The 14,974-nt window shown below is 50.0% G+C and overlaps 1 protein-coding gene and 1 long non-coding RNA gene across 5 annotated transcripts in view; both read right to left on the reverse strand.

Annotated features, from left to right (window-relative positions):
- The window catches only part of OSBP2 (oxysterol binding protein 2), a 53,572-nt gene that overhangs the window by 32,677 nt on the left and 5,921 nt on the right, over positions 1–14,974 (reverse strand). For all 4 annotated transcript variants that reach the window (XR_014931970.1, XM_085509521.1, XM_015878376.3 and 1 more), the window contains one exon: positions 4,887–5,095. Coding sequence is in view for 3 of the 4 variants with exons in the window: in XM_085509521.1 (XP_085365647.1) it covers positions 4,887–5,095 (209 nt within the window). In the remaining variant the exon portion in view is untranslated. The remainder of the gene's footprint in view (positions 1–4,886; positions 5,096–14,974) is intronic.
- Positions 10,563–14,900, reverse strand: LOC146759682 (uncharacterized). Its single transcript, XR_014931971.1, has 2 exons — positions 11,708–14,900; positions 10,563–11,444 (listed from the first exon to the last, which is right to left on the reverse strand). It is a non-coding gene; the product is annotated as an uncharacterized LOC146759682 (long non-coding RNA).

Here is a 14,974-nt window from a genome sequence, read left to right on the forward strand (position 1 = left end):
TCCAGGAAACGAGGCACACAGCAGGGAGGAGCGCAAGGATGGCTTTGCAAGGCCAATTCATCTTGGATATAACCTGCACTGGGTTCAGAGCTGCTCTCACACTACAGCAAGCAGAGCTCTGTTTGCCACTCATATGCTTTGCTCTTGGCTCCTCAGGGTTTCTGAGCTTGAGAGTGGGAGAGCATCAGCCAAGTCAGAGCATCCAAACCTGCAGGGATGAAGGACACAGGTGATAAGACAAGAAGCTATCTAGAGGTCATGCCAAGATCAGACAAAGGTGGGAGGAATCAGGAATGCACATAGGCACATCTGCCCCTGCTCTGTCTGTAGCAGCTCCAAGCTCCAAGCCTGGCTGGGGGCTGTGCTGAGCTGCTCTGACCTTAGTGCACCAAACCACCATTGCAAAGTCCCCACTTAATGGACAAAACCCAGCACTAACGCACAGCTGTTACTGCCTTAACTCTTCAGAGAGGCAAAGAACAAGCAGGAGCCATTTCTCATCCAGGGAAATGACCCCTCCTTTAATTACAAAATTACCAACTCACAGTACTTGCAGCATTTTGCCCATCTTCCCTTTGCCTTCGATTGCTGCAGCTGCACAGGAAACTCCTCCAGCTCCAGCACAGAGCCGCAGGGACGAGGATGCAGCAGCAGAGGTGCCCTACATAGAGCTGCTGAGCTCCTGCAGCAGTGCCAAGCTCCGGTCCTACCTACAAACCGATTTCTGGGCCGCTTTGGTACAGGGGATTCTCACAGATTATATATACAGAATAACACGTTGTGACATAGTAGATGCGTGGGCAAAACAAGGGGAAGGGTCAGCACCAAATCAAGGAGTTAAGTGTATTGCTTGGGTAATACTGACATGCAAACAGAGCGTAACAAAACAAGTTCAACAAAGCAAAGTCAACACAAGTTACCCCAAAAGGGTAAAAGTTCTGTCTGTACAGCCACTTACAGACACCTGAGCAGCTGACTCCATAGAGGGCTTGCCCCAGTCTTTCCCCAAAGGTCGTGTTTGAGCAGTAAAGACAAATGGTCAGGGAATACACGGAGGGCACAGAGAATAGAAGCAGCACTCAAAGCTGCTGCAGAAAGCCCAGGCAGCAACCTCGTACCACTAAGAACCATGGCCAGCAGGAAGCTTCGTGCTGCAATGCCAGCACCCTCTGAGTGCAACCCACACCCAACCCTGACATCAGGCACTTGCCCACCTGGAAAGAGAAAAACTCCCAAGCTCAAATCAATGAGGGATGATTAAGAGTGGGAAAGCCGAGAGCAGATCCCCCCAAAAAGAGGGACAGCAATGCCAAAGCAGCACCATGCAGAGGAACAGGATGGAGAAACACCACAAGGAGGGTGGGAAAAGGGGAGAGGTTTGATGCAAAGAGCTGACGGGAGCTGGGAGCACACAGCCAACAAGGAGTGTGATTGTCCCAGTGGCTGCAGTCAGAGCAGCAGTGCGGGTGTTGGCTGCTGGGGGGGCGAGGGAGGGCCCCCACAAAGGGGCAATTCACAGCCAGCCGAGGGGGGGGGGGGCTGCAGATGTGTTACAGCTTCACATTCCCAAGACAAAATGTTTGCTGCAAACAAACTCCTTGGTTAGAAAAGGGGGAGGGGGGCAGAAAAAACAGCAGAACAGCTAAAACACATCTAGCAGCAAAACTGATGTTAGCACTTCTGCAATTAGAGGAACTGCTCGGTACCACAAAGGGCACTGCAGACAGGTAGGATGCAGCACATCCAGGCAGCAGAATTGCCCATTGGAAGCCCAGTGGTGGGACAGCAGGGGGCTTCTGAGCCCCCAGCCTCCCCCTACCTGCAGATGAGTCTCTGTAAGGCTGCTTCCATCACACCCTGTTGGCTATAAAAACAGCTGGTTAAGCCAGCAGAATCACACAACTGCTTAGTTTGGAAGGGAACTTAAAGGAGTATGGGCAGCAAAGTGTCCCCAAAAGCTTCAGGCTGCTGAGAGCCTGGGTGCGAGCGGGCAGAGAGCCAAGGGGTGGTGCAATATGGGAAAGAGAGTGCTGGAATTATCCAGGGGCTTACATTAATGCAGACAGAGGGTGATTACAGAAAGCTGTGATTTTCAGGGCCGATGAGCAGGCTTTCATGCAGCACCATGTTGGCTGTTCCCATGGGGTGGCTGAACCAGGTGCCCCTTAGGTGTCAGAATTACACTTGGAATGGTGGGGGCTCTTAAGGACAGAGCAGGGGGGACAACCCCCCCTGATCCTGCACCCAGTGCTACCTGCAGCAGAACAAGGGCAGCGCGCTCCTGTATCACATCTGTGAGCACTGCTCATGTCCCAGCTCATGCCTCCTTACCAAAATAGTCTCAGCCCTGCGCTGGATACAGAGGAAATCAGATCCCCCTCAATTATGCAGCAGAGGAAGCAGCAGTGTCTCCTATCCAACGCTCACTTTGGGTATAGGGTTCTCTATTCCTTAAAAATAGAAACAACAAACAGTCCTGCAGTAAATGGCATCTCTTCTCAATGCACAGCTCCAGCTAGCTACAGCCCAATAAAATTGCATTTAAGTGTGTTTAGTTCAAGGAAACCACTGGGGGAACAGACAGCTTTCATCTGCCTCAGAGCCATCCCCAGCAGCTGGTGTCTGCCCAGCCCCTTATGCCCACAGCAGCCCCACTGAGCAGCCTGAGCTGCAGCCCTGCCCCAGCAGCAGCACACAGCCAACCCATCCCCACTAACTGCATCCTAACTAAACAAGCCAGACAGAGCAGGCCTTTGTCCCCTTACAGCAGTTCTGCTGCTGGTTGGGGTGACAGAAGAGCCCAGCATCAGTTGGGTCAGCACCACAGTGAGACAGCGAGCACCTGAAGTCAGCACTGCCACCGCTGTGCAGCTCATACCCCGAGACCATGGCCTGAGTCAGCTGAAGTCATAAAGTCAGCACATCCAGAGCCTGGAGGCAGCAAGGCTCCGTGTTTGTTACTTTTGTGGTAAACCAGACCAAAATAACCGCATGCGACTCCACAGGCAACAATGCTGACATCCTCCGAAAGCCTCAGACTGTGGCTCTGCATTGCACAACCAGCCCAAGAACCAGAGGTGAGATGAACACCAAGGCACGTGCCAACCTCCCCCGGGCACAAGATCCTGATTCAGACCCATCTCAGCCCCTTAAAGCACAAGCAACCTGCACACCCAGTGAGCTCACTGCAGCCACGGCCAGACCCCATAGGTGTCCACGTCTCCTCTACCAGCCATACTCCCATCAGTATTTACATACAGTCCAGAGCTGCACAATCACGGGACAGAGGGTTCAAAATACTTTATGTAATTAAGTCTGTAGATACTGGTGCCATAGAACACGGCGTACTTAAATAATTATGGGAAATGAGAAAACAGCTCATGCACTAATCAACTTCTATATGACCTTGTGGGACAGCTAATTATGCATAAGTCAGACCTCATAAGCCCAGGGCTGGGGGCACTTTCCTGCAAGCTGAGCTGTTTATGTTCTGCATTCTGCTGTTCTCTATAAAACAGACTGCCTGCACTGTGCTCCACAGCCAGCATCCACAACAGCCATCCCATCAACCCGGGGATGGAAACAGGAATGTGCTGCCTTCCAGAAATGCAGGCAAACCACTTTTCTCTTGACTGCCTGTTTTCATAGGCCGGCAGCATTAAGAAGCGTCTTCCCCCATGCTTGCAGCCTTGGCTCAGAAGAGCTGCATGTCACAGCTGCATTGAGCACAACCCGTGATGTGCTTTTGGTGCAATGCTTCCACCAGGGAGCAGAGGTTTTTCTTGGTGCACTGACCCTTCCTTGGCAGCCATTCTGAAAGCTAAGCCTCATGACCACCTCACCTACACACAAAGCAGCATTTACAGATGTCTCAAGGCCCCAAACCTGGACCTACATCATCATTAAACCAAAGCTACCCCAAGCACAGACCTTCCCACACTACCTCACTGTCTCAACAAACATAGTTTGACGAAGCTATGTTTTCATTATAAGCAGACTGGAACAACAGCAGGTGCTTACTACATCTCTCCTGCATGAGGTCTGACTTCCAGCATTCAGGATGAGAGCAGAGTGGTTTTATTTTAGGGCAGTGGGGGTGGCTGATTGCCTTTTTAATATGCTCATAGTTTTTGTCTTCTTTGATTTGAAGGCAACGTTTGTTTGTGGAAGAAAACCAAATGTGAATCCCAGAAGAGTTCTGAACATTCAAATATTCCTGCAATACTGTTTGTTAAGCGCTTATCAGATCCATTACACAACAGAGCAGTAAAAACGACACTCTCAGGAGGAGCACGCATGGTGGTTTGACAGCTTTACATAACACAGTTGTCCCAAATACACACTAATAAATACCAAAGCAGAGCTTAGTGTGTGCAGAGGGGAGAAAGGCAGCATGCACAGACAATTACATTTATCTATCATTCATCTACAGCAATACCCTAATCTAAGGGTGAATGGGAGAGGCATCGCTCTGGGATTTCACTGCAAACCAGTGCTCCCAGGGCTGCTGCTCCCTGCAGGGCTCGGTGCCTCCTGCAATGTCCCCCACCCCACACCAACCAACCAGGGCCTCAAGAGAAAGGCACACACAACCTCCCTTCCAGCAGAAGCATCATAAATACCTTCCTACTGACTCTCTGCAATGTACAGCCACTACCAGGGCTTTAAGTATTGGTGTAAGGCTGTATATCCAGATGGGAAGATGTGTGCTGTATGCAATACTGCTTAAATCCCTTTGTGCCTCAATGGGAAACAGAAATAGAAGAAACAGAAGAAATATAGTATCTGCTAGGGTTTTTGTGCAGTGTAACGAGCACAAGAGCTGGTTTACAGGGAGGTTTTCCAAAGGATCCAGCCGCATGCCTGCACGTTGAGCTGTGCCCTACCTGACTGGTTGTTCCTCATGCGGATGGCTTTGGCCTTAGCCAGCTCCAGTGCCGTGACCCAGCGCTGCCTCTCCACTTCTGAGCTGGCCTTCAGGTGGTACGTCCTGCCCCCGTTGGACAGCACGATGTTGCACGAGTCCTCGGTATCGATGTGGGCTGTCGACAGGTTGATGGTCCCACGACACGTGTGGGCCATCTCTGCCTGCGTCCTGCAAGGGAAAAGAGCACAGGGAAGTGTAAAGGTTGAAAGGTGACGACCTCAAGTTGTGCCAGGGATGTTCAGGTTAGATATTAGGAAAAACTTGTTCTCCAAAGGAGTGGTGATGTGTTGGTATAGGATGCCCAGAGAGGTGATGGGGTCACTGTCCCTGTAGGTGTTCAATGTGGCACTGAGGGAAGTGGTCAGTGGGTATGGTGGGGGTGAGCTGGGGTTGTGCTTGATCTTAAGACCAAGGTCTTCTCCAACCTTAATGATTTTACGATTCAATGATACTAAATCTCTCTGCACCCACCTGGGGTGGTCAACACGCTCCTGTGTGCCCCCAGACACACAGCACTGGTATTTCTCACTGGCATTGCAGCTCTTCTCCCTCCCCACACCACACCACCTATAAGACACTTCTGCCTCTCTCCATCTTATCCTTTCAGTCATTCTCTTATGTGCAAGTTAGATAAGATCTTGCATGCAAAGATATTCATTTGTAAAGCAAACGAGCACAGTACAATTCATCCACAGCTTTTGAAACACCTTTACAGCTGGAAGGACTGCTGCACATCTCACTGGGCTTACTCAGAAAAGCAGGAGGCTTTTCTGGAGCCTCCCCCCCACCCTCACAGCAGGCACAGCCCACACATGCCCACAGCAGCATCCGCAGGTTGGATAGGATGAGGCTGAGAAGTGGGCCCACAAGAACCTAATGAGGTTCTACAAGGCCAAGTGAAAGGTGCTGCACCTGGGTCAGGACAATCCCAGGTACGTATACAGACTGGAAGAGAACTCCTCAGCAGCATCCCTGCTGACTGGATGTGTCAAAGGCACATGGGCACGAAGACAAATGCTTAAGTAGACCCCAATGCAGCACTTACAGCTGCCTGCAAGCACTCAGCCTGCAAGTCCCACCAGCTTCCCATCACCCTGCAGTGCCTGCAATGCCAATCCCAGGGCTGCCCGCTCTCAGCTGGGGCTGCAGACACCACAACCCCATCCCCCACCCCATGGGGTTGATTGAAAGATGGGCACAGAACAGTAGGACAAAAGCCTTGTGTAGATCCATCCAGATGGCTCTCATCTGACTCATTCCCAGAGTCCTCATCCTTGGGCAGACACCTGTTGGAATTGAGATGTCTCATAACAATTAGATGGATTCTTCTAACATTTCAGCAGGACACATTACCAGGTGGTTGCTCACTGAATTGCAGGAGGAATAACAGGAATTGGTAGGAATTTCTTTCCACAGGAATGGCTCCTTTATTTTCCCCCAGGCCAGTGGCACCAGGACCAGGAGCACCTCCCCTGTTCCCAGATGGTTCAAGCTGCTTCCTTCTACATGACTGAAATCACATCACCAAGGCAGGGGGGGATGCAAGGAGCTGCATCCCAACCTGGTACACATGCAGCATCACTAAGAGCCACCCTGCATCACCACCAACAGCATCCCCAGAGCTTTTCTAACCTACTCAGCCCCGGCACTGCTTTGCAGGATGGATTTAGCCCAGCACCACACCCAGGCTCCATGTGCAAACAGAAGCCCTGCAGGAAGGAAAGCCCCCTGGCACCTGTTAGGTGTGAAGTTCAAACCTAGCAATGCAGCATGGCAATGTTTGTTTGCAGGAGGGGTGAGCTGGCTCAAAACAAAGCCAAGTGCTGATATTCATTGCCAGAATCATTCACCTCGTGATGCAGCACGCACTGGCGTTCTCCCAGGAGGGATTACTTTTCACTTTGAGCAAACAGCTCAAATGATTTTCACTTAGGCAGAAAACAAAGGTCTCCAAGGTGACTTCACTAAATTAAATCCCATAACACAGCCCCGCTCTCCCACCCAAGAAAAGCAATTTGCTACAGGATTCTGTTCTTCGAGCTACCTCACCTCTCAGCACCAATCTGCGTGGGAAATCAATTGCCATCACTCAGCACCCACACACGAGGCAGGCACCTGACCCAGCTCCCAGCCAACAAGCCATTTCCTCTGTCCGCACACAGAAAATACGAGGTGCCCTTCAGAAGCACTTGCATTCAGCTGGATCTGCTTATTCACCGCCAGCAGCTCAACTATTGCATAACGTGATCCGGGGCAGATTTTGTCATTCTCCACTTTCTGCAATAATCCAAGAGCTTGCACATATGGGAAAACACGTGGGCAGGCTGCAAGGGGCCGAACTGGGGTTAAACACAAGCAGGGGATGTGCAGAGGTGGACGCCGCTGGGATCTGCTGCTGCTCAGAACAAAGCTCTTATTAAATTCAGCGATGTAAAATCATAGCTGTGCACGGTGTGCAAGGTATATGGCACACGACCAGAGGAGCTGTTAAGGTTACTTTAATACCACAGATCTAAATACACAGAGCCTGATGAGACAACTCAGAGCTTTACATCTCCCATGTAAAACACCTGCAGTCCCATTCTTAGCATCTCCTACCTGGCAGATGATGTCTAACAGAAAAGAATTACAAGTCGTGATGTAAAAGCCTCCTTGCTAGTTCTGGAGGAGCACCTGAGCCACATCCAGCGCTCCAGAGTTATGCAAGAGAATGATGCTCTCACTCTGCAATGATGGATTTCAGTGCTGTGCAATAAGAGCTCAGATTTAGCAACAGAGTAAAAGCAAAAAGGATTAAGTTTTTCACCTACTGGCTCTGCAGCTTTGGTTTGGTGACATTACAGCTTTATACATGACAGCCAAAGGTTTTGCTCCAATGCTGCTGCTGTGCTCCGTGACTCCAGCTGTGCAGCTCTGCAGGACATTAATAGGAGGCAGCAAGCAGTGCAAGCACCAGGTCACATCTGCCCCCAGGTACAGCTTGGTTACAGCAAGCAAGGATGATGGATGCTTGGGGCTAAGCTGCTCTGTTCCAGGGCCACCACTGCTGCCCTCTGAAAATTCAGTCTCTTGAAACCACACATGTTTAGGAAGGAGCGTGTGCCCTTCAACCCACACTGCATGTGCATCCCAAGAAGCTACAGAAAGGGAGAATATCAGGGGAAGTCCTAACTCGAAAGAGCTCCTGCAGCAGTATCCCAGTGGCCACAGTCTGACCACAGGGTCAGGCTGAGCTTCTGACCCGCTGAGGCTGCAGATGTATTTTGGTGCGGCTGAGCTCAGTGGGTTCAGCACACACAGGGACCTCATTATGTTACACTCAGTTTCACAGGGGCGAGTTAGTTCTTTAAACTGGGTTATCCACAGCAAGAAGCTTCACAAACACTGAGCTGAGACTTCTTCCCTACACTGGAAAGGTCACTACTCCCTGTTCCATGTTCCTGGCACCACTCTTTTGCTAAGCATCATCACAGACCCAAACACAAGTTAAGGTACATCCATGGCAATGGCCTTTGCAATATGCTCACCCCGACCTCCGAGAGATATAAGCTCAAAACTTGCCTGTTGTAAGCCTGAGCAACCAACATACCCAGCCCCACATCCCAAACGCTGCATTCCCCTTCCATCACTCTCACTGCATTCAGGTGACCCCAAAGCAGAGAAGAGACCGTCACATATCAGCATCACCCATTTATTAACTGGAGATCACCTCTCGGTTCCTCAGTGTTTAACCCACTCAGACCTTGTTCTCTAAGGTCTCTAGGTCACTCTAAGATTAGCAGCTCCGGGATATTGCCCACATCCATCAGCTTTTAAAACCCCTCGGCATTCTCACCCTCTCTCAGCTCAAGGAAGAAGGATCTTTACATCATTTCAATTCCAGAGCAAAGGGCCCAAGAGAAAACCAGCCCTTGGCCAGGAGCAGCTTCCCCAGCAAACAGGGAAGGCAATACAATACATACACCCAGCACAGCACAAGCTTGCTCAGCACGTCTGGTACAAACCTCAAGCTCTGCATGACAAACAGCTGAGGTGGTTTTTTTCTTCCCTTCCCCTTTCTCTTTCCACTAAACCTACCACATTTGCAAACAAAACCCAAACAAGCATATGGCAAGCGTTGGACTGAGATGCCTGCAAAAAGACTCTGTTTGCTTTGATTTACGGGCTGATTAATCTGCAAGTGGCCGCAGTGGGGATGGGGACAGATGAGTGATAATCAGGTTGCAGGGAAAAACAAGCAACAAATCCAAGCTGTTGTCCCAGAGAGCTGTTGTGTCACAGCAGCAGGATGCAGCCACCGACCAGCAGCGCTGAAGGGGTTGGATCTGCACAGCCTGAAGCTTCTCCTCCAAACAGAGGGGTGCAGTGACAGCTCCAGTATTTGGATGCTTGAGCTTGTTTGCAGCACCCACTGCTGTGCAGAGAAATCCTTTGCAAGGAAACAAACGAAAGAACACCTGTTGGATCTGCATCGTTTACAAACAGGAGACAAGGCACTGGAGGGGGGCTGGGGAGGTGATTTGTCACTGTGACATCCTCAGCCACAGCCTCAGCATAGAACGAGGTGCTGCATCCATCACTGACACAGCACTGAGGCTGGAGGCAGAACCTCAGCAGTGTGTTCTGCCTATGTCAGCACTGCCCAGCCCACGGCCCCTTCAACAGCAGCCACAAACCTTGGAATGGATGCAGATCTAATGGATGGGGAGAGCAATGGAATTTGAGAGCTGCCAAGCTGATGTGCCTCTTAAGACCAAGTCTGCCCCATCCCCTGCAGCACTCAGGGCCAGGCTGGATGGGGGCAACCGGCCCCACATGGCACAGGCTGGGGGGCTGCACAGTCCCTTCCAGCCCAACCATGAAACCTCAGCAGTGGCCAATTGGGGAAAAAAACTCAGTTAGGCAACACTCAGAAAACAGAAGGAGTAGCCAAGTGGCATTTGGGTTACCACAAGCTCCAGCTCCTCCCTCCAAGCCGTGCTATCTCCATTTGACCGCTGGTGACACCAGTGGTGGCTGCAGCTGATAAGGGTATCACTGTCACCAAGGGCTCGCAGGGTGCCACCCCCCTGCTCTGTATGGGGAAGGTGTCCTGTGCTGCTATGACTGAATCTGAGCAGCTAGCTCACAGGGCCCTTAAATGTTATGGGTCTGGGGCAATGTGCATAGCAAGGTTTTAATTCATAGTGTTCCAGATCCTCCTTCACTCAAATAAGGGCTCCAACAACACTCCGGCCACTAAAAGGTCCTCGGCATGGCTGCTCTCCCTCCTACCAGGTTCTTCCCAGTTAGCAGCATACCCCAAACTCTGTGTTAGGAATGGGATCCAGTGACTACACTGCTTAAACAGAAGTGGCAAACCCCATGCACAGCCCACACTGCAGCCCAGCAGGGCAGGTGATAGCAGCCCACAAAGGCTCAGCTTTCAGAGGGCACCGATACAAACCCCCTCACCCCTTCTACCTTTGTGGGTAGCAATGCCACTAAGTGCATTGCTTCAGTTAAACACTGATGGAAGGTCTGGGTCCAGACCCCATCACGTGGGCAGGAGTTAGCTTACAAATGGCGAGACGCGTGAATTACATGTCTGGTGGCTCTGTTTTAAGCAAGAATGAACAGATTACCACACACAAGGTTAATTTGACAAATGCTCTTATTGCACAAGAACGCTGACATAAATGCAACCCAGCAGACGTGAGCCTCAGGCAGTAATTGTGCTCGTTACTGCCGCAACCTTTAAGTTTGCACTGGCCTTCTGGCCCTTGGAAATGGTGCTAAATGATCAGGATAAAGCCACAGTCATCTCCTGTTTGCATTTTCTCACCACCACGTCTGAGAGCATAAGAACGTGTGCCCACAACAGGGCACAGCACAGCCAATAGGAGACAGATATCGTGTTCTTATCCCACTCATGTGCATCCATAACAATATTCAGACTGCTAAGGATGCCCCTGGGTTTTCACATTACGGAGGTCTGGGGCATGTTTGAGCACAAGTCTCATCCACCCTTGCTCAGATCCAACGTGGACAGAAGGGGCTTCATCCCAGGAACGTTTCTCTGCTGCCCTTCTGCAAGATACAGTTGATGTCAATGCTTTCGGTACCAATTTCCCTTTGGAGATGCTGTGAATGAATTAAAGCTCACAATTCCCAGCACTGAGGATCATTTTAAAGTCAGCACTTTCCTATTCACCAGCTTTGAAGCAATACTAAAATCACAGCAAGGAATTTCTGCCTGGATGAGTTACTTCTTCTAGATACGAACCTGACCAGGAGAGGTGAACTGGATGCAGGACCCAGGTCTCTGCATTTAGAACCAAGCCACACAACTCCTGGGCTCAGCTCACATCCAGCCCTTTGGGCAGCTGGCACAAAGCTGCTGCCCAAGCAGATGAAGAGTGCATGAGCTCAAGAACCGAGATACATACATGCATAGGTTATTCCCATAACCTCCACTATAATCCTTGCAGAATGGTCAGATTTACAGGCTCACTCCTGCATCCCTCAGGACGCGCTCCTGGGAAGCACAGAGGTTAGCAATTCAATGAACAGCATTTCTTTTTGCATAGAAATGATGAAACAGAAAGAAAACCCAATAAGAACTTAAAACCCCGGCTGCAATGTGAGTGCCTGGGGCAGTATAATGCAATGTGAGATCTTTCCCATTCCTTATGACATTACCCAAAAAATATAATAAAGAAATTGGCAGCTGGCTTGTCAGCCGCTGGAGATGCCAAGAGCTCCTTTAAAATAGAAATCAGGAATTAACTGCTTACTGACCCATGATTCAGCCTGGCACATCCAAGAGATCTGGCAGGTCTTGCAGATGCCCAGGTGACCTTGGCCAGCTGATCTCAAAGGCTTTCCCTGCAACACCAAACATGTCTTCCATTATCAGTGTATTGAGATTTCCTTCCTCAAGTCCCACTGCTATCAGCTTCCATCAATGGCCTTTGCTCAGGGTCAGTCAAGGATAAAACATGGGGGGAGAAGGCCCAATGGTCAGAGCGAGGCATTTAACTGCTCAGTAACAGAGCAGCAATATAGGGAGCACTGAGTGAGACCCACGCTCCCCCTCTGTCTCCACGCAGGAATACAGCCACACAGAGCACATAACAGGTCACACACGCCTTCAGAAATTCATCTTGGGAATCTGAGTCATGCCATACTCTGCACTGGGATCAGTGCTGACGGGCTGCAGAAATCTTATGGATATTGATCATGGTTAGCAGGAACAGGAAAGTTAAACATGCAGCCAAGGGGAAGACGAAGCCAGCCTCCCTCACAAGGAGCTGCTCTCACATAGGAAAGGGTGAGTTAGAGCTCTAAGTGAATTTCCCAATTGCTCAAACCTCAGCATACCGCGTTGCAAGAAACCCCTCGGGGCAATAAAATGCTTAAGGGGTTTTATGTGCAATTCTTACAGCTGCTTCAGCACAGCCTGAGATCAACTGCCTGCTCTCAGCTCTCTGCTGGGTGCTCACCTGGAGGAGAACATCACTGTCCCTGGAGGTGCTCAAGAACAGTGAGGATGTGGCACTGAGGGACGTGGTCAGAGGGCAAGATGGGGGGTGGGCTGGGGTTGGACTTGGGCATCTTAAAGGTCTTTTCCAACCTTAACGATTCCATGATCCTAAGTCTGACCTGCTCCTGGGGGATGAGCTGTGAGTGGATATTTGTTCTTCCTAATCAGGACAGTTCCAGCTGGCCAAAGCAAGCAAAGCACTATCACACACAGGGGGCAACGACCTGCTCACTTTGTCAGTGCAGAAACAAAAGTGAAAACAGGAAAAGTAGAAGGTTATCTGCTTTGTGAACTGACTGACACCGGCATATCAATGGAAGCTCTTCCAACATGTTACGAGATTGCAGTTACACCTCTGAAAACAGATGTTGGCTCAGCACTGGAAGGGAATCAAACACTCCAATTCCAGCCAAAGAAGCCTACATAGCACCACGAGTCAAGTGTTGTGCTTGGAAAATCACCCCACAGAAGCTCCGGTTCCTGCAGGAGGTTGAACTGTTCCCCCATTGCATGTGTTGGTATAGAGGAGTTGGTCCTCCAGGCCTTGGAGGACAGTGGGTGGAAGAACACAGTGACGAGGAGGAGGTGGCTTCATACTGCTGGGAGAGATGGATCTCTAGGGCAAAAGAAAGGCTGTTACGTTCAGAAGGAAGGCTGCTGGAGGAAACCTTCCCAGAGCCCCAGAACAGCACACTGAGAAGTACACACTAGTGAAAAAGCAGCAAAACGCTCTTTTTTTTCCCCCAAGAAAGGGAGCTAGATTACCTGAAGACCAAGAGGAGAAAACCAAGCTGTCAGGACTGCAATGCTTGCACACAGGATCAGATTCTTTTTATAGAGCTCTGGCACAGCAGAAACATTCCCCTCGAGGTTTTATTAAAGATATAAAAGGTGCACTTAGCACTGAGCAGCATGACGTGCCCTCACTCATTTCAATCACACAAGCACACTGAAACCGGACGGCGATTTTAAGCATCTCTGCCAGGTTTTCACTCCTCAGGCTATAAACTCTCCCTTAATACATCACACATTACCACAGCCCTGTTCTCTTTGCTCTCCTACAAAGCCAACAACCCCCTCTCCATGTTCTCTCCCATTAGCAACTAAAGCAAAAGGCATCTGGGGCAAAAGACGGCTTTGGAAGACTGGCTTCCCATCCTTCTCCTTCCTTCTCCACCAGTGTTTGGAGGGACCATGGAACTGAACTCATACAGCCAGATAGTCCAGAAGACCTTCCTCCTGTCCCCATCAGTAAGCACAGGCCATGAGTTGACATGCCAGCTTACAGCTGCTCTGCGTTAGGAAACCAAAAGCAAAAGCCTTGTTCCCGTGTCACATTTGGAGCAGGTGACATCACAGCAGTGCTTCACAAGGGATGGCAGGTCACACGTTAACCTGTGATGCTCCCAAACTGGAAAAGCCCAAGATATTCAACACTGCACTGTAAAGGCATCTTAGGGCTGCAGATGTCCCAGCAGATACACAAACACAAGCACACTGCTTCAAAACTAAACTCTCAGCACTATTAGAAGATCCACTTCATAGCAAGCGCAGAGCACACAGTGCAATTGTATTGCTTGAACCACACTTAAAGCACCAGCATCCTCGCTGCCTCCCCCACCAAAGCAGCTTTTCAGACTTACAGAGGACCCAGCTTATTCCCAATGCAATGCACAGCAGCAAGGCCCAGCCATTGCAAGGTACGCCCCTATGGCACATCTATCCCACATCCCTGTGTCATGATTTGGGCCTCACCCACAGAGAGAGCAGAGCAGGAACAACACGAGGATAGAACCATATGTTAACAGAGGTTGGGTGGCACCTTGGGATGCCTCAAGTGCAACCAAACTGGGTTTGCTGTGTATTGTGTAATCTGGTATCTATAAAAGAAATCACATTACATGACCAGGTACTTAACACACATCCCAGTCTGCTCCCAGTCAATCCTTAGTAAGACCCAGCTGCTGTGAACACCAAACAGCTTCAGCAGGAGTCCCACACACTGTCTTAAGACAAAGAAAGGAAAAACACAAACCAACAATAGGAGCTGAGAGCGTGCGGTGCACATTCAATTTAAGCCACACAAGACTTAAGATGATTCTGTCACCTTCCATGAAAGATGCAGCAACCTGCCAGCAGCATACAAATAAGAGACGACTTCAGGCAGAACGGCTTTTGGTTGGAGAGCTGCCTCATCTCCTGCTGCTCACAGAAATTACATCCCAGGAGAGGCTGAGATGGGAGCCCGCAACAGTCTCACAGCAACGCAGATACAGCAAGCAACAAGGAAAGGAAAAAACTGCTTGGATGAAACAGTGTATTAGTTTCAGCTGACCACACGTAATAAACCTGTAGCACATTCTGCTCTATGAGACCTGCTGAGTAACACCTAAGTGGTAACATGGGAACAATAAATTGCAAATGCGAAGCTCGCAGCATCAGGATGTATGTGTACACACCTGGAAACAGCAACACTTGAAGGTACCCATCCTAATGACAATGAATGGGGCTTCCAAAGCACA

The sequence above is a fragment of the Coturnix japonica genome, chromosome 9 (genome assembly GCF_054131305.1).
Source record: "Coturnix japonica strain WE chromosome 9, WE-NBRP24, whole genome shotgun sequence".
Classification (NCBI taxonomy): Eukaryota; Metazoa; Chordata; class Aves; order Galliformes; family Phasianidae; genus Coturnix; species Coturnix japonica.